The sequence below is a fragment of the Athene noctua genome, chromosome 3 (genome assembly GCF_965140245.1).
Source record: "Athene noctua chromosome 3, bAthNoc1.hap1.1, whole genome shotgun sequence".
Taxonomy (NCBI): domain Eukaryota; kingdom Metazoa; phylum Chordata; class Aves; order Strigiformes; family Strigidae; genus Athene; species Athene noctua.
The window spans coordinates 30,889,832-30,914,631 of NC_134039.1; the positions used below are offsets into that span (position 1 = coordinate 30,889,832).

Here is a 24,800-nt window from a genome sequence, read left to right on the forward strand (position 1 = left end):
AATTATTCTCATTAACTTTTTTCTCACTTAAAGCTTTTTTAATTTTAACCACAAAAGCAACTGTCCAAAAAAAATGTTCTTTTCTGCTGAACTGTGTTCAGTTTTGGTTTTGATCACCTGTAAATTACACTAAGGCCAAGTTGAGAGCCAGGTCAGCACAGTGCCCATGTAAGAGAAACCATACTAAAGGGAAGAAAGCCAAGGAAGAAATCTGCCTCTGTATATGGTGCATTAAATGTGTGAATATATTAAACTATAACAGAGGAAAAGATAAATAACGTTCACAAAGCTTTCCGGATTCCAGAATGAAACGGGAGATGTGATAAACATTCTACACAGCAAGTGTTCAGCAAGTGTGGTATACCTAACAATGAACAACTTTATGAGAGAAAAGAAGAAAATACTGTTTAGTAAATGTTTCCAACCACACAAAAGGTTAAAGTAATTTGTTCAGGAGATTTAATTTCTCTTGATACCAGGATTTTAGTTTGACACTCATGCATCTCAAGGATAAAACTGAATTAAGAAACCAAGAAGTTGTTTTAAAATGTTTTTGTCTTTTTTTTCTTCAGTGCACACTAAAAGGGGGAAATAGTGATTCATGGATGAACCCTTTATCCAAACAGTTCTCAAATATGGGCTTGCTTGTAAGTAAATTTTAAAAAATCTAAAATCCAACTTTGTTAAAAAGTAGTAGGCTTTAGGTGAGTCAAAAGGTGAGCACTTTCACAGTGTGTAACTACTTAATTTATCTCTATTTGCTATGCTGGCAGGTTGATTATAGTACCTGTGATAGCTGGGTATTCAGCACTTCCTTGCTAGTGAGAATGGCTTCTCAGAAGAATCCAAAATCTACTTTGACTCTTCAAAAATACTTTGAAAGCTGTTCTGAGATTGCAATTTCCTTGCAAGTAGTAGCATTCAGGGTTTTGTTTGTTTTAAATTTTATTTTCATGACATGCTGTTTAGATCACTCAAGGTAGAGGCCTCAGCTCCTGGGTGTAGTGTCAAGACATCAGTGATTAGTCCAGGGCTATTCCTTCTGAATCTCAGTCACCTATCAGAAAAGGAAATTTACAGCCCTGTGTCTGTCTTGGCTATTTGTATTTTAAATACTGTGAAGTAGGGCCTTTTTAGAACAAAAAGGGATCATTATTAATCAGTACTTAAAGACTGATTGGTAAAGTGAATAAATAAATGACACACCATGGAGAGAAAAGACAGAACTGCTGGGAAGTACCTTAAAAATAGCTACATATAAAATTTTTTTCAGAACTTCTGACATGCTGATTTGTAAAACATTTTACAGAATATTGTGCCAGCTGTCACTCTTATGAAGCAGTAATAGTATGTAATGCAGGCTAGCAAAAGAATAATTACAGAGGTTCTGTGAGAAGCCAAGGGCTGCGCAAACTGTCACTGACATGACTAGGATTAGTTTGTAATGTCTGTTGGCTTCTGAGCTCAAATTCAGTTTGCTAGACCATAGATGCTTCTGAAAGCTATGGGAACACCCTGTCCCAGACTGCCAACTAAAGAATAACTTGGCAGTGCATTTCAGGATTTGATGACTGGACAGGTCATGAGGATGAGCTATCATTTTGGCCTCTGTTTTCAGTGTTTCATCTCTTAACCCACTGGAACATGAGGACAGAGGTTCGTTTCACAGAGCAGCTATCTGACCATCTTTCTCTGTCTGTTTTATGCATTCATGTGTCTGGTTTCATATGGGTAAACTTGCCACACACAGCATTAGGGGTTTGAGGTGAGGTGTGTCCAGGATGATATCAGGAATCCTTGTGTTTGATTTTAGTTTAAAATAAAACTTCATTTGTCACAAGCATGTCCTTCCTTCATTCCTCCTTTAACCATCAAGGGTTACTTTCTGAAACATTCCTCAGCATTTTGTAGAAGTCAGAACTGAATTATTTTTTTTTTTTCCCCAGAGTCAAACTGAGGACATTCCAGGCAGTAAGATGGACTTGTCTGTAGGTGCGTATATTTTAATTTAAATGCATTTGAAATATGAGATCATGTGTAGTATTTTCATGTGGATGACATGCTGTGCTTTGGAAAGGTTTGATCCTTACTTTTAGAACTCCTCATAATAGAAAGATAGAATTATAGTATCTGATATCTTGACTGTAGGCTTTGAATAGCTACACAGCTGATGCTGGTATGCAAGATTGAGGTGCATACCTGTATGGAACAGAACTATAACTTGTGGAAGGGACATGCTGTAAGACTTTTGATCCATGTAGTTTGTATTCACTGTTACTGTTTCAAGAAAGTGAAGATCCCTTTTCATTTGGTGGAAGAGGAAGACTGGCAGTAGAACATCCCAATTACCACAGCTCCCCTGGAGGTGATGTGAAGGAAAAGAATATCTTTTATTATTGATTTCTTCAATTGCTTGCCTCAGGCTATTACAAGTTACCGCTAAATAGATCTAGATTTTTCACTCTTGATAGCCTCACCACAAATACTACACAGCTTAAGTGGGATGGGCTGTGTGGAAAACACTGTCCTAAATAGGAGGTCGAATTGACCGCTTGGATTAATCCCATTTAATCACATTTGAATTTGTCGTGACTTTCTTCTTTGGCAAACCAAATAGTGAACACTCACAGAGGTTTTTTTTAATCTTTAAATCAAGTTTAGTTTTGCATTTGTTTTTCTCCAAATTGTCTCTGAATATTGACTGTCATGGTCTGGCAATAGAAATACCATGGGTTTCTGAAATCTTCCACCATTTGAGATGGTTTCCCTACAAGATTCCTAAGGTATATATTAAAAAAAAGGTGATCCAAATCTGCTGTTCCAATTGTTTATTTTTATTTGTTATCAAGTCTTTGAAGGCTTAGTAAGAGTAAAAACTTGTACAGGATAGCCTTTGATACTTACAAAGGGGAAGAGGGTTTCATTCCTGGTCCAGCGACTGTTTCTGTTCAGGTTTTAATTCTTCAAAAACTACAGAAGCAGGAAGATCACCTCATATCCCTGGATAAAAAGACAGATCTTCCAGTCTACTTAAAGGACATTGCTGCTGTACGAACTCAATAATAATTTTGGAAAGAGGTGTTCATCCTATTTCCGTAGCTGTCAGAAATTGTCACAGAGGCTTCAGATTCCTCCCAGTTACAATGTCAAAAGCCAGAGATCTGTAATTCTTATTCCAAGGGATGGTATGTCAAAGTAATGGTTGTGTTCTCAGCTCTCATCTAGAACAGCGAATTTCCTGTGTAGATGAGTTGTGCCTTGAGGACTCCAGAGAAGTGTATGTGTAGTGGTTCTGTGTCTGGAAGGGGTCCTGTATCAGTGCAGATCAAGTTTGTTGTGAAGGTGTGGACACATTGATTCTGAATCTCATGTGATTAGCACTGAGACTCACAGTGTGGCTCTTATTCAGTAATCATTTTACTGGTTTCATGTTTAAAAATGTTCCAGTACCAAGCTGCTTATTTCCAGCTGCTTCTGTAGCAGAAGTTTCTACCTCAGCTGAGACATGGATGCACACAGGCACAAAGTGCTACTGGAAGGACAGAAAGGAGTTGGTAAGAAGGGGAGGGCTGGCTGGAGGAGGTGACTGGCTTGGAGTCAATGCTTACTCTGCTGGTGATTCTAAATTTCCTGTGGGAGACTGTCAGTAGAATTGATTACTCATGATTCTGTTGCAGTATCTTTGAAGAACCACCTGCAAAAGTAGTTCTGTTTCAGGTCACAGTCTGTGGGGTCTCTAGATCAACTGAAATGGGTGTTTACAAGTTGATTACAGTTAGTTTCAAAATATGTTTTGGAATTAAATGCTGTAAGTTAGAACAGTGTGGGCTCTGTGGTGCAAGTTGGCTGTACCCAGCATCAAGGATAGAATCTATTTACTTCTTAGGTATTACCTGCCAAAGAAGTTACAGTGTTCAGGTCTATGATTGACTGTGTGCTAAGCATTAAGTAATCTCACTTTCCAGCATTATGTACGTCTACAGTTTGGTCTGTTTCATTGCCCGATTTTCTTCCCTTTTTTTTTTTTTTTTTTTCCCCTCCATCTAAACATCAAATAGTGGCAGTAGGTAAGAACATAGTAGCAAGGGCTGTTTGTTTCACTCTCAGATAAACGCCAGCTTCGGTTTTATGTTTTTACAGATGTCAAGACAGCTGACTGATCTGATGTGTCCCCCTGCCTCAAAAAGTAATCCAGTAGTAGATAACTGCTTTCCTCTAAGGTGTCTTCTGTCCTTGTGGTACAAGGCCATTTGACTGAAATTGAATATATACTGTGGGAGCTTCTGGTAGCAGTGGAAAATTAGATAGCACAAGTTTAAACCCTGCAAATGCAAGCAGTGTAAATTTTCATTCTTGATTTGAATAGTAGATTTTTAGGGATGTCAGGAGGCAGTTCTTGTGACACTGGCCATTGTGCTACAATTGCGGTTTCTGTGCCATTCTGATTCTGCCATTCCTTTCCTGCGCATTTCTGGTATTGTTGACCAAATCGTTCCAACATTATGCCTTGCAAGAAGTCTGCACTGATGTTGACCCTCTTTGCACCAGTGCTGTCACCAGCTTCAGTATTTCCTCACCTGCCACCGTTGTAGCATCACATGATGCTGTAGTCAGGATTGTCCCAACCAAAAAGATTTCTTTTATTGGGAATACCCATTAATCTTTGGTACTAAAGGTAGAGCTGTGGTAGTCAAGACTTACTTGCATCTAATACCTGATTTGGTATTCTAATGCTCTCCGAACAGTGTCTATCAGCTTAGAATCCATTGCGTTCTTAAAATGTGTATCACACTTCATAGAGGATTAAGTGGTTAGTTTTACTCAGAATTGCTTTCTTCTTCTGAATAGTTAAGGATCCCAAATGTTAAGATGCTAAGAGATGTTAAAGCATGCATTTGTGTAGTACAACACAGTTTTAGGGAAAGTAACAGAATTTTTGGATCGCTCCAATTTTGGCCTCATACAGCCTCTCTGGAATTCAGGCTCTGATTGTATCATGCTTCTCTAAACATCTAGGTGGATATAAGTTGTCTTCTTGGGTGTTCAGTTCTCATCTACCTTCAGATGCTGCTGTTCAAGAACAGATCTAAGAAACATACAGATGAAGAGAGTGATAGCCTGGGTTGTGCTGGTTATAGCTCTCAAGTTCTTTATCTCTGAGTTAAGCTTTTGGATCCTTTAGAACTTTCTGCTGTCAAGGATCTTAAGGCCATCAGACCTTCTGAGGAAGTAGTGCAGAAAAGTTCCATAGTTAGTCTTGATGTGTTGCAATTCTGTAAGTTTACTATGCCCATTAATGGTGGCATCCTTGATCCTAGGTAGAGGCAGTTATTACAGTTTGTATTCCATTTCAAAGACTAAGAATGTAACATCTTCCTGAGGCTTTTCTGTTACTTCTCTGCTTAGCAGTTTTAATCTTGTTGCATTATGGCAGTTGCCTGTGGAAAACTATAAACTGTTTTTGTTCAGCCTGTATCTACTTCTGAACTTTAAAAGTTGGATGACTTAATAGGTAGGCTTGTTCTTCAACTGGTTTTCAAGCAAGATTACAACATACTGTTTTTTTCTAACTAGATAACTCCCAGCATCTTTTCCCACTTTATGGGTAAGTGCACATTGATCTTGGAATTAAATCTGATCTTTGAGACCACACATATTAAAAAAAACCTTTGGCTTTGGTATGCACAGAGCACCTTGGCTCTGGTCATCATGCATCATAAAATAGGTCCAGTTGTCAGTAATTCTGACTACATTGGTCTCAGTTTCCTTGTTTGAAAAATGTGTTTCTTTTATTGCAAGGTACTGGAGAGATACATTTATTTACTGACCAAGACAGAAAAGGGATATGGATCAATAGCATACCTGAGGCAGATTTACTTCCCCTTTTTTAAAATTTTTCTATCAAATCCCTTCAACAGATAGCTTGTTTTGCTTTGAAAATGGGATACAACTTTTTTTTCTACTGAAATCTCTCCTAGTATGTAAGTCCTGAGGCATGAAGTTTGCCACAGTAAGTAGCTTGTCAGAACTACGTAATATTTTCTCCTTTCCTTGCTTCTGTTTGAGCTTCACCTTTGTCCTTTTTCGTGTGTTAGTTGCAACCTCTGCAGATCAATGAATTCCTAAATCACCTGTAAAGACTGGGAAATCAATTTCCAATTTCTATTGATTCAAATGCTATTCATGCAGCTGTGTATCATAAATATGTTAGAAAGCCATAACCTGATTAGCATTTAGGTGCAACACCACAATAGCTAAGCACATGTGGTTCCTCAGTAGTCTTGGATGATGTAAATTTATGGCAAAGGTATAAAATCAGTATCTTCAAATTTTTTTGTTTTGTGGTCAAGCAGAAAACAGGTTTCAAATGTGATTTTTTTTCTGTTTGTATTACCCCACTGGATGTGTGTATTTTCACCACATTGAGTCTTGTTTGCAAACGTTTTGGGTAACTTCACTCAACAGCAGTTCCTGTTCCTATCTCCCAGTACGTGATCACATTACGTAATTTTTTGGTGTATAATTCATTTTTTTTTCTTAAACTGTGTGCATGTGGTGGAGGAGATCTACTTGGTAGGGTTTTTTTCCCCTCACTAGGGCATTGATATAATCTTCCAAACTTTTGCTTCATTTTGCATTTTTCATGGTGTTTCTCCCAGCTGTTAATAGTGGGGCAAAATCCACAAACTGATGGAGTATCTTTTTGTGAAGATGATTGGACTTTTAACCTGCTCTACATTTCTGCATGTAGAGGTTTTGTTACTTCGTATTTATTCATGCACAAATGCTGTTGCCTACTGCAGAGGGTAAAATTCAAACTTTTCAGATTTTAACAGTCGTCTTGTACTATGTAAGGTAAAGCTGGTCTTCAGCCACATGAATTATTTATAGCTTTTGTTGGCAAGTGCAAAAGGCAGACTCTGCACAACAGGTTTCAAGGTTGCATTAGAAGTTTCTGTGAATGGAATAAATTAATGCTACCATCTCTCTTAGCAAGGCCTTGTTTAAGCAGTTGCCTTGTCACTAAGTGACATGTATATCTACATTTGAAACCTTTATATTTTATATTTAATGCTCTGCAAGTTATTTAACAAGCTATTTTACAAGGCATCATTTGTAATATTTGCGGAGTTGATTGGATCATCAGGATAACTGAAGAGACAAAAGGGTGTTTCTGCTGCTTAGTCATCTTGTGTTGGCATTGACCCAGTTTCATTTCAGATAGTGATGCAATTCTGTCTCGCTTTCAGTTTCTTTTCAAGCAACTAACGGACAGGGCTTCCTGTCTAGAATTAAAGCACACAAGCCTTTTGGTAGTGCATTGCTGGTGTTGTATGTAGTGTTTAGATGTAGGTATTGGCAGAGTTGAGGTATGTGTGACATTTTATGTGACTGCTTTTGCAGAGCCAGATATAGCTTTTTAGGATATGTTAGAAAGGGTTGAGCTCATCCAGGGCGGTATGACTCCAGTTACAACCCAATATATGTAGGTGACTTGTCAAATGTTTTTCTGATACATGATGTTGAAGACATCTGAGATGATGAAGCTGGATCAACTTTGAAAGCTATGCCAGCAAGAAAATACCATGTAATTAGTGGTTGTTTCATAGCTTCTTGGCAATAACATACCTATGAGTATTAATAGTTTGTGATTGTACACTAAGAAGAGATGCTGGGTTTGAGAAGCTTTTTTGAGGAACAGATAAGTGTTTTGAAGGTATTGGAGTCGTTAGCTGTCTGCTTTGTTTGATAAAGCCTTAGTATTTTGTCAGTGGTGTAGGGCAAGGTATCTCACCAACTTCCTTTGGAAGAATCATAGATTTTGGTTAACTGTGGTGACAGGTTTTTTAAACTGTTCTTGGAAATACCATCTGTGCTACTAAATGAAATTATTTAAAACTAAAAATACCACTAAAGCTCATTTCTATCACGTTGTTCAATATTTTAAAATGAAGATAATGTTCCATGTACTTGCAACGTAACAGTAATGCATCTGATACCTTGCAGGTGCCAGCTATCACCAAAAAAAAAATAGTTCTGTGGCAGCAGTTCAGTGTGTAAGGTAGAAAATTCCCTCCAGTTAGCACTTGGCTGATGATAAGCTTATGGATAAAGATGATGTCTTCACTGTGTATGTTGCGGTTTGATCATCTGTTACTAACATCTCTTCCTTGTGTTCTACCATGTTACTTGATAAACATTGGCAGGAAGCTGTAGGAGATGTTTGAAAAGTGTCTCTTACTGGTTGTGTAATCATTGCATACAGGCTGAGGGAGATTGGTTGTCTGTCTGGACGTTAATGCTATGCCAGGCGATCTGTGGTGTTCAAGAATTAAGTTTGTGCAACTGTAGAAGACTTCTACTCAAATTATGTGCATGGTTTTGCAGTTTGAGAAATTCCTTCTCAATGCCAAACCCAGTAAACACTAAGTAGAATATACAGAGAACTTAAATAGTGGTGTCTCTAGATACTAAATACCAATAAATAACAGTACGAGTTTTGGAAGACGTTGACAATTGTGTATGAATAAATATTGTTAGCTGAATTAGGCTGCTGTAGAAATGCGTATGTTTATATCTCTACATAAATGGTGAGAAATACTTTGTATTAAAACTCTAAATTAAATTGACTTAGTCTTAAAAACGAAATTTCCTACCTTAATTTTTCAACACTTAGTAGCAACTGTAACTATGTTAAATTGTTAAGACAGATGTAATTTATACACTGATCTTGAAAGATACCTTATTTGGCTGTGAACCTGTTGTCATGAAGCATGGTAGACATTATTGGCACTAAATATGTCTGTCTTCTTTTTTTACAGGTGGTCTCCCAGATAAGAAGTTTGAGGTAGATAAACGAGCCATGAATCTCGGGGATTTTAATGACATGATGAGAAAGGATCGATCTGGGTTCCGTCCACCTAATTCCAAAGACATGGGAACCACAGATAGCGGGCCTTATTTTGAGAAGGTGAGAGAAATGTCTTTAGATATATTAATATCAACCTCTGTGTTCGAGGTCTCAGTTTTTACTCCTCTGGAAGTGCAAAAAATTCAGTAACCTTGGACAAACTCAGTAGTAAAAGGTGTGGGGGATATATGTTTGCAGAATGAATGTGTGTATAAATCAGAGGTGTCATGTGCGTAGACAGACTAAATTATCTGGGGAGAATGAGGCTTTTTATTCTAGAACAGACTACTCTTAATATGGACAGAAAAATTCCTTTGTTTTTCTTGGAAGGGTAAACTACTGGTAGCATTGAAATTCATTATATATTTCATCACAATGATTCTTTTGGCTACTGACTACCATCATCTACTGTAAAAAAAATTGGTTTAGATCGAACTAAACATAAGTAATCACAGTCTTACAAATTTTTTCTGCTCTCATGTCTCATTTATTGGAAACACCCTTTCTAAATTCTGCAACCTCTTATGCTGTTTGTCCGTGTACTGTAAGCTTCTGTATGACATCTGTTTCTCTGTGACATCTGTTGTATGTTATGGTAGCATTTCTTTCATATTCTTGCCTATTTTAAATAGAAGCTTTCACTGTTATTATCAAACATTAATTGCTTCACGTTATGAATTGGAGACTATCCAATAGATTCAGAATGCTTTAGGGCTTATCACATATCAAATGGAAAATCAGTTTGGTTTAAATATCCTGAAGGACTGTTACTGTCAATGATCTTTTTAACTCCTCCATTTTGGTATAGCAGGCCAAAACCAGTTTTGTCAACTCCCTCTGGTGGCCTAATTTATAAATACTAGTAGCAGAGCTAATGCATTCCTAACAAATTATGTCCATAGGTGTGTGCTAACTTTAGGAATTCATTCAAGATCTGTTTATTTCTGTAGTGGTAATAGCCACTGTCAGAAGTTAACTTCATGAGAGTTCAAAATGTATTTTTGAAAAAAAAAACCTTTAGGAATTTATTGATTATTTCCTTGGACCAAAATCTTTGTGAAGTGATCATTTGAGTCAGAAGTTTTGTCCTTATAATTGCTATTACAAATTAACTTTGCTTCTTCCTAGTCACTCACCATCCCTCTTTCTCTCCTCTTGCATTCTGTTGCTTCACTAACCAACTCCTGCTGTTGGCTAACTGCTGCTTCAGCTGACTTTGCCTTTCTCCAATCAAGATGGGTGCCTTGGGGATGAGGCTCCCTGCTCTCCCTTCTCCCCTTCTCCCAGCTACAAGCTGTCTCCCTCTGGTTCCACACTATCCAACGTCGGCCTTGGGGCAATCGGCTCAGGGCTCAGTCCCCAAAACTTCGCTGCTAGACAAGTAAGCAGGCCACCTTATAAGATGCATTGTTATAAGGCTGCAACCTGGGCTTAATCCTGGTTAGTTGGTTGCTTGCATTTTCTTTCCTACTAAATTAATATTGTTAATGGAAATTTCAGCTATATTAGGCCACTGAGAATCAATTCACTTTGGTTCCTATCATCAAAATGTATTTCATATGTTTTTGTTGGCCTCTTACTTTTTGAATCACAGTGCAGCAGCAGATAGATGTGCTTTTCAGAAGTCATGAAGTTAGTGACAACCTTTGTATTTTAACTGCTGTTTTAAAACCCAGTTAGAGGCTATTGATTTGCCCCACCACCCCCCAATACTGAATTTTTCCAGACTCCACCTGATGACCCCATGTGTAGAAGTATGCCTGTAAAAAATTGCAGCCATTTTGCATTGTGTGTGTTTCCTTTCTCCCTTCCCTACAGCCCCAAAAAAGGATTTATTTAGCAGCCTTTCAAAACTCTTGAAGTAGCAATGTTTTTTTCTGTATTTGGAGTAATGGTGGGGAAGAAATCAAGTGATTAACTGCAATTTGGAAGAATGTCTGACTATTACATTTTGCGTTATGCTACAAGAAAATGTTGCAGGAATACAGGGAAATGAAAGAATGGAACCTAAGTATTGTGACTGGACTAGCTTATGTAGTCACATGCCTAACATGATGGTGTTTCTTTGTATTGTCTTTCTGTTTCTATGTGACACAATCAGTGTTGAACATCAAATTAAGTCCAAAATTTGCTGACATATTCTTGGATTTGGTGTGCAGAACACTGAGCTTTAGGAAGAGCTGAAAGCAGCTGCAGCTTAAAGCTTCTTAAAAATTTTAAATGTGTAGTTGACCCCAGCCAGTTCTTTCTTTCCATGGTAAAAACTCTCTTGTCTCTTGGGGTTTTTTCCCCTAAGATGTGCTTAGTAGGACATCTTGAGTTGCTTCTGAAAGAGAAGGTATATTAAGGAAGTGAAATGTGTTGCAGGTGGATGAGGGAATCTATAGTGTTGCCAGTACAGAAGCAGGATGAGACACTTCTGTTACAGCAAAAGGATAGTGGAGGATGCACAATATTATGGTAGAAGGAAGGCTTAGTTTATGAAATGCTATTATATAAGAGAAGGAAAGGTTTTGGAGAAGGCCTGCACAATCTTGGTTTGGGAGAGCAATTAATTTATGTTGGGTATAGTAGTGCTGGCATGGAGAGAGAGAACAAAGAATGATGGCTGAGGGATGGAAAATGCACTGTTTAGAATCCCAAGTATCTGACCATCATAGACGTCCCAATATACAGCAAAAGGTGGGAAGTTCTGAGGGTCTTGAAAATGAAAAGACATTATCATGACCTATAAGGGCCTTTTGGAGTATGAGCTTCAGCTTTTAGAAGCAACAGCATGCGACTGTTAGTGTAGGAGACTGTCCATAACATTTCCTGTGGCTTTTGTTGAAAGATGTTACAAATAAAGACAGTCTGCTCAGAGTCGGAAGTAGTGAGACAATCACAAATTTTCTTTGGTCTCTTTGGTGCAGTAGGGTTTATTATTACACAAGTTGCTTATAAAACAGTAAGTACTTCTCATTAAGAAAACTCAAACAGCAAGTATTCTTGTGTTAGAAAATAAATCACTGGGAGAGGGAAAAAAAAAAAAAAAAAAAACGTTTTTCTCACTTGAAAATTTTCCTGCTCTTCAATTCAGCAGGGAAAAAAGTAAGAGAAAAACATCCCAATCCAGAACGCTGAAGTTTTCACATCAGAAGGAAAATTCTTAAAAAAATTTTGGAATTCCTATTTCAGTTAGTGAAAGGCCTGCAGAGGAAGTAATAGACTTATGAGTGATATCTCAACAACTACTCCGAAAAAGTATTTGCCTTTTCTGAAATGATGGCCCAAAATTCTTGTTGACACAGTCTTGCCATACTTTTAAGCCAATGGAATGTTTTTTTGAGTGTGGTGGTTGTACTCCAGGTTTCCATTTCCCAACATGTAAAGTGCAAAACATTAAAACATTAGTTTTGTCATGTGCTTTGAAGTATGTGGATTAAAATGACTCTTCAATGTAGAGGAGAGAGAGCCTGCATCTCAAAAATGTAGTACAGCAGTTTTAACCCAGATAGAACATTACTGATTTAGGACAGACATCTCACTAATTCTAAGGGTACTCTGTATAAGCCAGTACTTGCCTCATTGTTAATTGGTATGTAGTTAATAGCATAGAAATCCATTATCCTGAAAGATTCATCTTCTCACTGCTGCTTTAATTTTATAGGGTGGCAATCATGGTTTGTTTGGAAACAGCACAGCACAATCGAGGGGCATGCACACACCAGTGCAGCCACTAAATCCTTCCCCCAATATCCGGGCGCAAGTGCCTCCCCAATTTCTTTCTCCCCAGGTAAGGAATTTATAGTAACTGGTTACTTGTAACAGTAGAGCTACAGCCTTCAGAGCACATCATTGAGGTTACTTATACATCTAACTTAGTCTTGGCTTGATGTTAAGAAATTGAAAACTTAGGTAAGATAAGAAAATTAAAATTCATAGTTTAAAGTGCTTAAAACTCACTGCAGTAGGATTAGCCTTGTTTCTTATTCCAAGACAGTTGATGGTAAATGCTCACTACCAGTACTTTTAAACCTTAGAGTGGATTCAGGAATCCTGTGTCTTACATAGACTTTTGCAGAGTATTTTAAAAACAAAAAGAAAAGAGAAAGCTAAAATTTTAAGTGTGACAGGTTGCTTAATTTTTTCAAGCAGTCTTGTCCTGTGCTTCCTGCCCCCTTGAAAGAGAGGTTTGATGAAGGGCTGTACATTGCATTTACATTGCAGAACTCTTAAGACCTCAGGGTCTCCAAATGCTTTGGACTTGGTGAAGACTTTTGGAGATTCCCTTGAATTCTACTTGTGTAACTCTCAAATAATGTAGGGAGAAATGGGGGGGGGGGGGTATTCTTCTCCACCTACTCCTTTCTTTTACTATAGCTTATTCAGCATACAAAGAGATTAACTCTTTCTGTGAGGCACTGTTTCTTTGCTCCAGTGACTGCCTGAATGCTTTTCTTTTCCTTTGTCAAGCAGTACATTTTTAATGTGATAATACAGTACTGTGATTACTGGTTAGCTCCTTATAAATCACCGTTTTAATTTAGTGCAGTCTCTAGCAACAGATTGGTTGGGGGAGCAACCTTTGTGTGTGTGTCTGCATCTGCACATGTAATACTGTATATTGTCAATCAAGTGAGGTATTCACTCTGCTCAAGTCATAAGATTGTGCATGTTTAAATGTGATGTGTTAAAAAAATCTGTAATGTCTTTCCCAGAACACCGTTTAAGATTGGTGTGCCTATTCCTTTATAGAAATGCTTCTACTTCATCATCTTTTCTCATAGCAGTGCATTTCTTGAGGATGTGTAACTGGTTTCCATGCAGGTTTCGGCCTCCATGCTCAAACAGTTTCCCAACAGTGGCTTGAATCCTGGTCTTTTCAATATGGGCCCCCAGCTTTCTCCACAACAGATTGCCATGCTGAGCCAGCTTCCCCAGATTCCCCAGTTTCAATTAGTAAGTAGCTGGTAACCTTGTGAGACAAGACTGTTTACAAATTGTTTGCTGAAAGAGCTTTCTTTTTGTTTGTTCTAATTCTATTTTGTTGTACTGATCTTGTATTATTTTTGTACAATTATTATGTGTTTGTGTACAGGAAAATATAGCCCTGTTAGCAGCAGATAAACTAAATGGGCCTGTGTAATTGTGATTGTTGTGAGTTAGTAATGATTCTAAGCAATGTCTTTGTACAGAAAGCAGTTTTTGTCGATTTTTTTTAAAAATTGTTTTCTTCAGACTCGTAGTCATAGTGATGGTAATGAAGCATTTAATGATGTTAAATTGGAAACGGCATATAGTGTTCTTCTAATGCATTCGTTGTCATTTTATTTGAGTGTGTGGAATGTGAAACAGTTTACCTAAGTTGAGCAAAGTATTAGCCTGTGACTAGCTCCTGGCAATTGTATTTCACTTGATGAGCTCTGTATTTTCACTCTTCCCACCCCCACTTATCTTCTAGGCATGTCAGCTCCTCCTGCAGCAGCAGCAGCAGCAGCAGCTGTTACAGAGCCAGAGGAAGTTATCTCAAGCTGTGCGACAACAGCAGGAGCAACAGGTGTGGCACTGTTTTTTTAATCATATGACGTGTAAAGTGTGCTGAAAAAATGCAGTCTGCAGTAAAGACGGCGCTGGCTTCAGTAATGTCATCTGCTCTCTTCAGTTTGCACTCTCTTCAGGTTGCACTTTTCAGAGAGCAAGGTCCTTTGGATCTCTTTCAAGTCACTGTTTCTTTATGTTTACTGCAATTCTGTGTTACAGTATAGGATATATCATCCCCAGTTTTTTCTTTCGCTCACAGATTGCTCGTATGGTGAGTGCCCTCCAACAGCAGCAGCAGAGGCAGCCTGGCATGAAGCATTCGCCATCCCACCCTGTTGGGCCTAAGCCACATTTAGACAGCATGGTACCCAATCCTTTGAATGTGGGTCTCTCAGATTTACAGACCAAAGGGCAAATACCTGGATACGGTTCAGGTAAGTGCTTTGTGGAAACAGATTTGGTACATTGCCTATAGTTAACCATATTAATATGGTAATTGTGTTACTGTATTAGCCAGTTATCACTGAATTACAAAATTGTCTAGGTTGGAAAGGATCTTGAAGATTATCCAGTCCCACCATCAACCCAACATTAACAGTTCCCAACTACACCATATCCCTCAGCACTAAGCTGACCCTACTCTTCAACCCCTCCAGGGATGGGGACTCCACCACCTCCCTGGGCAGCCCATTCCAACGCCTCACAACCCATAAAGAAATGCTTCCTAATATCCAGTCTTAAACCTTCCCTGGTGCAACTTGAGGCCATTCCCTTTTCTATCGCTTACTGCTTGGTTAAAGAGACTCATCCCCAGTTCTCTGCGACCTCCTTTCAGGTGGTTGTAGAGGGTGATGAGGTCTAGATCCAGAAATGAACAATTTATGTACAAGCACCAGAGCAAAGGTTACAACAAGCATCAACTCTTGATCAGATTCCATTATTTTTCATTACATGGGAAGAAGACAAGCATAATAACAAAGTGTACCTTGGTGGGATATTGGCCTAACAATTTCATCTGCTACTGTTGATTTTTTTTTTTAACCTTTCTTCTGATCATAGAAGATACTTAAACCAAAAAGAGTGAATGATAATGGGAGTTTTGTTTGTTTGTTTCACAGGCTTTGGCTCAAGTGGCATGGATTATGGCATGGGAGGGAAAGAGGCTGGAACAGAATCCCGCTTTAAACAGTGGACTATGATGGAAGGGCTGCCTTCTGTGGCTTCACAAGATGCCAATATGCACAAAAACGGTGAGAAGGGTTTTGGGAATGCCCTTGCAGTATCATCTTGCCAGAGGTGAAATAGCTCAGATGAAACTATGCTACAAGTTAGTGAATGTCTTACCTCACCCGAATGTATTAAAATATTTTTTGTTTTAGTATATAATACTTGTGAAGATCCCAACCTTTCCTGAGTGTAAATGTATCATTTTAATGCTTCAGGTGCAATAGTGCCCCCTGGAAAGGCTCGTGGAGGATCACCCTACAACCAGTTCGACATAATTCAGGGTGACCCACTAGGTGGCCATGCAGGCCCTGCTGGTGATAGTTGGTTACCTGCCAAATCTCCACCGTCGAACAAGATTGGAAGCAAATCCAGCAACGCCAGCTGGCCTCCAGGTATTACATAAGGGCGAGGGTTATGTCCTTTAGAACAGGTGTGCTGGGACCTTTCCTTGTATTTTTTAAGTAACCACTGCAAGGGAAGTACTTACTTGGCCTATCTCAATTTTTAAAGTATCTTCTACATTAAATTAGAACATAAATGTGGACTTTCCAGTAAAAAATTGCTGAGCTAAACATGAACTAACTGCTGAATTGCCTGAGTAGTATTTGGTTTTTGTTAGGGAAACTCTTTATCTTCTGTAGTTTGGTGACTTCACACTTAGATAATTTTTTATAAGAACTCCTGTTCATAGAATACACAATACCAGCTCCCTCCTCTTGTGTTGATTCCTTATTTACATTGTGTTAAGCTGACATGGGTGTAAAAATTCTGACTGACAGCATGGAATCAGGAAACAAAAGATGTGAAAGCTTGTTTTTTGTGATGGCGGGAACAGGATTTTCTTTTTGTGTTTTATGTAGCATGAACTTTTCTTCTGACAATTATTTACATGTATGATCCATTGCAGACCACAGGGTTTCTTTTTCCAGCAGTATTGGTACAATATGCATACAATGTGTGTGCTACACTGTTGTGGTTCACCTTTGCTCACATTACATAAAAGATAGAAGAGTATTGCCATGTCTCAGTGCTGCACAGCAATCTTGTGGCTTGAGTAGAAGTTTCCTGCTTTTTGTATTACAGGCAGTGGCATGTTTTTTAAGTCTTCTAGAGTTTCACTGGCAGAATTTTATCTTTCCATTAGAAAACTCAAGTATCTAGGAAAAATACATATGTATTTGAACACATGTATAATTTTCTATATAAAACATTCTTAAACAGAGTGGTGTCCTTGAAGTTGCACAGACTAATCAACAATGCTGTTCAGCAAATATTGGATGCTGTGACTTTTCTCTGCCTGGAAGGCTCTTAACATTCCAGGAAAACATTCCTAACTGCAAATCCTCTGCTGTGTATCCCCTCAAGCCTAAAAAAAGTAAAGGTGCAGGTACATCTCTTGGGTAAACCAGTAGCACAGACCTTGCATCTGAAAGTCTAGGAATCTGTGTGACGCATACAACTGTAGAAAACCTACAAAAAGTAGTTTAAAGTTTATGTGGGAACCCCTCAGAGTCTAACTCTGACAAGAAAACGTTTTGATGAACTAACAGAGTTAAAAGAACTAGTTATCTCAAGAACATCTGCACACCCACATTTCATACCACTGACTGCTCTCTATAGAGGTGTATTTGCAATACATTTCTGTCAGCCTGGTTGTTAAGTACTGAGCTTCCTGAGCTGGAGTTAGTGTTCATAATGTCAAATATCCCCAAAATTTAATTTTTTTTGGGACCTCTCTCGTAGACTTGTTGCTGAACTTGTTTTGTTAGTCACCACTTATTGATAAAAACAGTACTGCTTGTAGTGTTAGGGGAGAGATGTGAGGATCAGCTCTGCCATGTCTCCAGGTTTTGGAGCAGCCACTGGCTCTGGCAAGATTCTTGGTGCTAGAAGGCTATTACAGAAGTGAGAAGCCAAATAACTACTCTTTGCCCCTCGTTGATATCATAGACCTTCCTTAGCGATACTTGCAGTCCCACTGTCAATTGATAAGCAAAATTTTTGCTGTTGCTGACTGCCTCAACACTGTGAGAAGATAGCTGGAGTTCAAAAATCCTGAACATAAACTCTCATGGGGATCATCAGTACCATCCCTAATGTCTTGGGTAAATGACTGTGATTGCAGATGTCATGTAGATCATGAGTTTTGACACATGACATTTATACAATTGTTGCTGTATTGCTAGCCCTGTCTTATGAGGTTTATAGACTATTGGGGCAGGTGTTACTGTACTATAACAATCAGCCACTTAAGCTGTCTCATAGCCTCTTTAGCTTATTGGCTCCCTCAAGAAGAGCAACTTAGCTGAAGTCATGATCCACCTTATCAACACCCCTGATGAAGAATAAAGACCCCAAATGATTTTACACTGTAGGTCCTTTTTTCTCTGCAAGCTTGTAGATGAGGCCCATTGTCAGTTCATGGCGTGAAGATACTATTTTTCTTCCTAGTGTTGGAAAATAAGTTGTTAACGAAAATGAATTTACAAGAGAAAACCTCTTGAAATAGGTGCATTTTTCCTTTGAATGAATACAGTGGTCACTCAGCATTCACCCTGACTACACCTTTCGCGTTTTCCTCCTAAATGCCATCTGCTGCAGAAATTCTGCCGTTCAAGAGAGCAGTATTGTTCAGCACAAAGATAAATGAAGTGGTGCCCAATCAAACTGATATCACAGCTGGAGGTGAGAGCAAGTTTTGCTGCATTGGTGAGAACTCTATCTTTTGGTTATGTCACACAGACTTGCATACCTAGGTAATACTAGACTGTAATCTTCCCATTCAAGAGCAGTTCAGTCCTATATTCCAGTCAAACTGACCTTTATGTGTCTGTCGTGGTTTTCCTAATAATCTTATGTTTGAAGATTTCAGGAGGACCTTTCAAATATCAGTGGAGAAATGCACTTCATGGTTTCTTTACTAGGTAGAAATAAAAGAGCATGTCTGTAGGGAGAGTTGATGAATGTGCGTGAGAATAGCTGTCAGTCCCAAGGAATAGTCTGAAAATTTGTCAGTATGCTGAAGTTCAAGGAAAACTCTTCTCCAGACTAGGGATTATATTGCTGAGTGAATGTGTTTATATACAGTAGGCCTGATTTTTGGAGCCTTGTTTGAATATTCCTTAACTCTTTGTTGAGAGCTTACTATTCACTTAATTTTCAGTCTCATCAATTCTCAGAAATCTTTACAAAGGCAAGACTTGGACTTAACCTTTCTTGGGTTTTTTTGCACATAAGTTCTAATTTCCAGGTCCTAACGTGTGTTCATGGATTCTTTATCTCAGAACGGAGAAGATCTTTTGACTAGACCCAAGAGCTGCCTTGCTTGTTCCTTAAGCATAAGGTGGTCCTGTTTGTCAGAGGATTGCAGTATTTTGACAGCAGCTGAGCAGATTCCTTCCTTGATGCGGTGCTGATTGCTCATATCATTAGAAACGTTGATACTTGGTATCCTGGATGATTTTGTTGAGTTACTGAAGTTTGGGAGATGTGACTGAGGTTTACCAAATCATGAAGGTAGTCAACAAGATAAATGCAGAATTGCAATTCTGTGAATCCTGCAACCGTGGTGCATATGCTGGACTTAAGAGGATATAAATTTTAAATAAATAGAGCTTTTTTTATTTTTCCATCAGAAGGGGTGAACTTCTGGAATATGTTGTTTTTACAGCTTCTGGAGACAGGTGGTACTAGCCAGTTGAAACAGTGATTGGATAAACTGATGGAAGAACGGTTGCATAAGCAGGTGCTAACAGGTAGAAGGTATTTCTGACATCCTAGATAGGAGTATGGATGCTGGGAGAGTGTGAGGGCAGTAGCCTACAGATAGTGGTCAGTCTTGTGTTCTGTCCCTAAATGGTATCTCTCCTACCACTGTTAGCAGAATACTGGGCCAGATGAACCACAGTTCTGACCCAGAGGGGCATTGCTATCACAATCTAATGCTGCCCTTGCTGTGCCAATTGTTTGAACCAGTACTATTGCATTTTCTTCTGTATTTGTCTGTGAAATTCATAGTCTTGACTACACTGCTTCATTACAAAGGTGACTGAAATTAACCCTTCCATGTCAAATTCACCCTACATGATTTCATTACAGATAAGCACATTCTGGATCCTACTTTTAATCATGGATTTTTAATTACACTCAAATGTTCTGCCATTAGTTGTTTCAGAACTTCAGCTTGGGAATAAAGGTATCATTCCGTATCCTGAACTTGTATCTGTAAGGAATGAATCTGCCACGTTGACACTCTTTTCATATTTACCCAAATTGTCTCATAGTATCTGAAGCTTCTTTACTTGTTTTTGTGTTTGGCAGTTTTGCTTCCTTATCACTGCCTCCAAAATTGACCACAGCACTTTATTCATTGAACATCTACTTAGAGAAGGAACCAAGTTACTGGTCCTTCTTACAGTAACTGAAGTTTTTGTTGTTCATACTTTATATAACTCATCCTCTTGTCTTAAAAATCTGGCATGCGTGGAGCTGTAGTTGAAAGGAAACTAAAGTATAATATATTAAGGAAAGTAAAGCATTATTGTGAAGTATGAAGAACATCAATGAGTATATATGTTATTTTTATCACAAGGCGTCTCACCTTAGCATTGCCTCAGTATTGATAGGTAATGTATAAAGTGTGTGTGTGTACCTACAGTGTAAAGTGTCAAATGTGTTTACAAACTCTTAAGGTAGGTGGCCTTTCCTCAAGAAAGTCTTCTGCACACCTACAGAGTGTGTGTGCAGAATCTAATCTTATAATTCATAATCTAATCTTACATATCTTGAATATATAATGTATTAAGGAAAGGTGAAACTGTTGAAGCCTCATCTGAATGTAGTGAAACAGGAACAGTCAAAAAAGTACTGTATGCACTTCAACCACTTTTTTGTAATGTAAACTTGTATTCAGGCACCAGAGATAGTGCAGGAGGAAATGTGAAATTTTTAAAAGATATTAATTAGGAAAAGCTTGATCTTTTTTTCTGAGGAACAGTGTAGAAGACAGTTATTTACTGTCCTAAAATATCTTCAACAATTACATACAGTAAATGGCATTTCACTGTTTGCATCTAATTCCTTTTTCTCTCCTGTCCCAGAGTTCCAACCAGGAGTGCCATGGAAAGGTATACAAAACATTGACCCTGAATCTGACCCCTATGTGACCCCTGGAAGTGTGCTGGGGGGGACAGCCACATCTCCCATTGTAGATACTGACCACCAACTTCTGCGGGACAACACCACAGGTAAAACAGTGAACAACGGGTGTGTGGTTATTTCAGTTCTTCTGATATTTGAGAATATTCTGATGTTCCTGTCATAACAGGGTAACAGTCCATTGCATTTCACTAAGAAGGAAGACTGTGTGCCTTTGCAATGTGACTGTGTATAATGTGAAAGTTTGACATTGGTACAGATCATGGTTCTCTTGAGGTTTAATGGTATTACAGAAACTCTATGAAATTGGCCTACTCTTTCTCTCTCCTTTTTGCCTTGATAGGGTCTAATTCTTCCCTCAACACCTCGCTGCCTTCACCTGGTGCCTGGCCCTACAGTGCCTCTGACAATTCCTTCACCAACGTTCATAGCACTTCAGGTATGCAGGTTCCAAAACTTACCTGGACAAAGCCTTTTCAATTTACTTGCTAGTTCCTCATTCTTGTCTCACTTTGAATATTTAGCCTTTCAGTAATTTCTATGGAACTCAAAATCTGAGTGGCTGATCAGATAGTTTTCCTCCTGGTGATACAATACTCTGTTGTAGTTGCTTTAAAAACTAGGCTAAGATCCTCTGTCTTTCCTTCCACTCCTGATACAAATTCTTAGTTATGCAACTTAAAGAATAGGGTAGCAGTGAAGCAGCAGATGCAAAAGGGGGGGGAAGAAAACATGCACAATCTGTTGACATGCGTAAGGGATTGAGGGACTGTCATAATTTTTTAAACATACCTGTTCCTGTATGTATGAGTTAAGGAATTAAGAGTAATAAGGTGAGTGATTTTATTTGTTTTAACATTAGGATATTGGAGTGCTGTGAAGGGAACATTTTTTGCCTTGCCTTTTATAGCACTCACCATTCCCTAAAACCTGGAGAGAAAGAGGGCTTTTAGTCCTCTGGCTTTTAATGGTTGGCCTGTAAATAGTAATTTAGATATCTGACTCAGATCCTTGGTAAGAAGGTCTTCAGAGCTTTCTTGTGAAAAATGGTTTGTGCTTGCCTCGAGTGGGATGCTGGAAATACTTGCTCCAGACAAACCATTTGTATTTTGGAACTTCCTACAAATGCCACAGTTTTCTCTTGAGACATCATTGTCTTAACAACTGCTCAAAACTGAAGAATGTTGTGTAACTAGCAGAAGGGATGAACATAGATGAGAGGTGCATCTGGCCCAAACTTTTGGTTTTGCATCTTACCTAACAAAAGCTGTGTTAATGTTATCTCAGCATCTTCACAAAATGGGTTGAAAATCTTGTTTAGCCCTCAACAAAAACAGTGTTCCTGATGCTAGTTTGTGGAGTGACTTTGGTTTGAAGCAGTATCTGTGTACGCAGCAACTCAGTGACATAAAAGATTTATCTTTCATAGCCTGGGGAAAGGAGTGGCTTGTATCAGCTGCTTAACTCTCCTAAATTTTGTCTAGCACATAAGAAAGACCCAAGAGAGAAAAAAATTATTGGAGTCATAGTTGAATTGAGGAAACTAGACACTGCCTAGCACACGTAGCATTTCTGCTCGTGTTGTTGAACTGCACGCCAGTGTTTTGCAGCCAGAAAGTGGGTCATCTGAATTAGGGATTTAGAATTCACGTATATATAAAACAAACTGAGTCTAGTGAAAGCAGATTTTTAAGCGCTTCCATTTACTTTCATAGGTTAGTTCTTGTAACTTGCTTGCTGTTGACAGTTATTCTGTCATGGAAATATAGTGATCCAAGGGTAAAATGAATCATGTTTTTATTTGCTGAAAGCTTTATGGGTTTGATTCCCAAATGTATGATTTGTAACACCCTGGCATATTGTAGACCTGGATGTTTACCCTTTGTTTCAAATAAGTAATTTACTAACTTTTGGTAGTGAATAGAGCTTAATGTGTATATTTGCATGCAAACACATGAGTTCCGATAAAGGTAATTAATGACATGTGCCTTTTCCCCTAGATTGCCCTGGATGTGTTCAGTGGTTCTCATTACAGAATAAGGGAAAAAGAAATTACTCAAGCAGTTTTGACTTTTGATTTGGTTTTCAATTGGATGATAAAATGTCCCTTGGTATCAGAAAGTGTGGGAGAATTTGTGGTTTCACTTCTCAAGGAAAACTGGTTTAGGAAATTCGTGATTCGTGAGAAAGCTTTGATCTTAAAGGAGAACATCTTTAGGAGGTAGAATTGGCTTAGTAGACCAAGAGCGGTAAATATTAATTTCAGCTCTCTGCAAGTTTTTGGCCTGAAGTTTCATTTAAGGTCAGTAGTGCCCAAAACTGTAAGAAATTCTCAGGTTCTCAAACGAAAGGTAGTATGGACATAAAAGCTGCTGTTCATCTTATTAATGGTTGAACATACTGCAACCAGTTACATTATCATAAATTATCTAAGGGACTTTTTTTGTCAGCATATATAAAATAAGCAAAGATCAACTTACATGTATGGATGGTTCTGTGCTTTGTGCTTGTCTTCAATATAAATGTGGTTAAAGGGTTTACAATGATAGTACAGTTAAAGTCTAGTTGCATCTCATAAGTTTCTCTAATACATGAATTTTATTTAATTTTCTAGCAAAATTCAGTGATTACAAATCAACATGGTCCCCAGATCCCATAGGACACAATCCCACTCATCTCTCCAACAAGATGTGGAAAAACCATATTTCCTCAAGGAACACTACAGGGCTGCCCCGCCCACCTCCTGGCCTGACCAACCCCAAACCATCATCTCCATGGAACAGCACAGCAACCCGATCGGTCAGGGGCTGGGGGGCACAGGACTCAAGGCTTGCCTCTGGTGAGAAGAATCAACTGATAGCACCATTGATCAGACCTGAGGAGTGTACGTTTTACAGCACTAATGGTTTGGAGGAAAGAAAGTTGCAGTTGTCTGGTAAAAGGAAAAAAAAGTTCCTTCTTGAAATGGAATTTTGCTGTCAGTAATTGGGGTGGAGGGTGGATGGGGGTGGGAAGTGGAATCCCAGGTCCTGCTGCGTGGAATGAGTGAAGAGGGCTGAGAGCTGCCAGGAGGCAGTACCTACTGCATGGGGCCTTTAAAGACTAGGTGGTTTCTTTGGGTGGGAAACTCCGCAAAGATAAACTCTAGCAAAAAGTGAATCTTGATGTGAAATGCAAGGAGAGATGTGTTCTTGTTTTCAGCACTGAAGATTAAGCTTTCATGTGTTAGCAGGGCTGATAATGCTGAATTTGTCTGAGATTGAAAGACCTGATTGTAAAGAAAAATGTTTTTCTTTTATCAAATCTGTCTTGTTTGCTCTGTCTTCTAATTTGCAGCATCTACTTGGAGTGATGGTGGATCCGTTCGTCCTAGCTACTGGCTGGTTCTTCACAATCTCACTCCACAGGTATTTTCTGTTGTTGCCTCTGGGAACTTGTTTGCTTTACCGAGATACAGATTTGGATTCTTCAATTGTTTCTCTTTGAATAAAATCTAACAAAATAAGATTTGTCAGCATATGTAAGATGTGTTCCTACTAAACTGGACTGCAGTCTTTTTTTTCTGTTGTAATCTCTTCAGCTAACTATAAGATGTTCCGTTTTTTTGCTACATGACGATCATAACCTTTCATTGCCTACAGTTTCAGAAAAAAATATTGCGACAGAAAGATTTTTCTTAGAAGTGAGGGTAAGTTGCATGGTCATAATGTGGAATGGTTTATATCTGTTAAAGAGACTGTTCTTTGGGATGTTGTCAATAAGAAAGCTGGTGTAACTGCCAGTTTTCACTTTGGTGTTTCCATAGTGAAGCCACAGAATGTTTCCAGCACTCCTGCCAAAACCAGTCTAGTTAGGTTATTTCTGCAAGTATTCTCAGAGCTTGATTCCACTCAGAATGAATTTTGTGGAGATCCTCGTTTCAGCAATCCAAATTAGTCAGTATTCAAGGCTCAGGAAAAGCCTGTATGATTATCAGCAGCAC

At 38.6% G+C, this 24,800-nt stretch overlaps 1 protein-coding gene across 10 annotated transcripts in view; it reads left to right on the top strand.

Annotated features, from left to right (window-relative positions):
• Positions 1 to 24,800, top strand: part of TNRC6B (trinucleotide repeat containing adaptor 6B) — a 134,669-nt gene that overhangs the window by 105,881 nt on the left and 3,988 nt on the right. For 5 of the 10 annotated variants that reach the window (XM_074902523.1, XM_074902525.1, XM_074902524.1 and 2 more), the window contains 15 exons: positions 573 to 647; positions 1,947 to 1,992; positions 8,823 to 8,971; positions 10,122 to 10,292; positions 12,561 to 12,686; positions 13,721 to 13,852; positions 14,355 to 14,450; positions 14,694 to 14,868; positions 15,553 to 15,684; positions 15,877 to 16,053; positions 18,263 to 18,346; positions 20,761 to 20,907; positions 21,162 to 21,257; positions 23,433 to 23,753; positions 24,155 to 24,225. In XM_074902523.1, coding sequence (XP_074758624.1) covers positions 573 to 647; positions 1,947 to 1,992; positions 8,823 to 8,971; positions 10,122 to 10,292; positions 12,561 to 12,686; positions 13,721 to 13,852; positions 14,355 to 14,450; positions 14,694 to 14,868; positions 15,553 to 15,684; positions 15,877 to 16,053; positions 18,263 to 18,346; positions 20,761 to 20,907; positions 21,162 to 21,257; positions 23,433 to 23,753; positions 24,155 to 24,225 — 1,998 coding nt within the window. The remainder of the gene's footprint in view (positions 1 to 572; positions 648 to 1,946; positions 1,993 to 8,822; positions 8,972 to 10,121; positions 10,293 to 12,560; positions 12,687 to 13,720; positions 13,853 to 14,354; positions 14,451 to 14,693; positions 14,869 to 15,552; positions 15,685 to 15,876; positions 16,054 to 18,262; positions 18,347 to 20,760; positions 20,908 to 21,161; positions 21,258 to 23,432; positions 23,754 to 24,154; positions 24,226 to 24,800) is intronic. The other 5 variants (XM_074902526.1, XM_074902528.1, XM_074902531.1 and 2 more) reach the window with 5 other exon arrangements.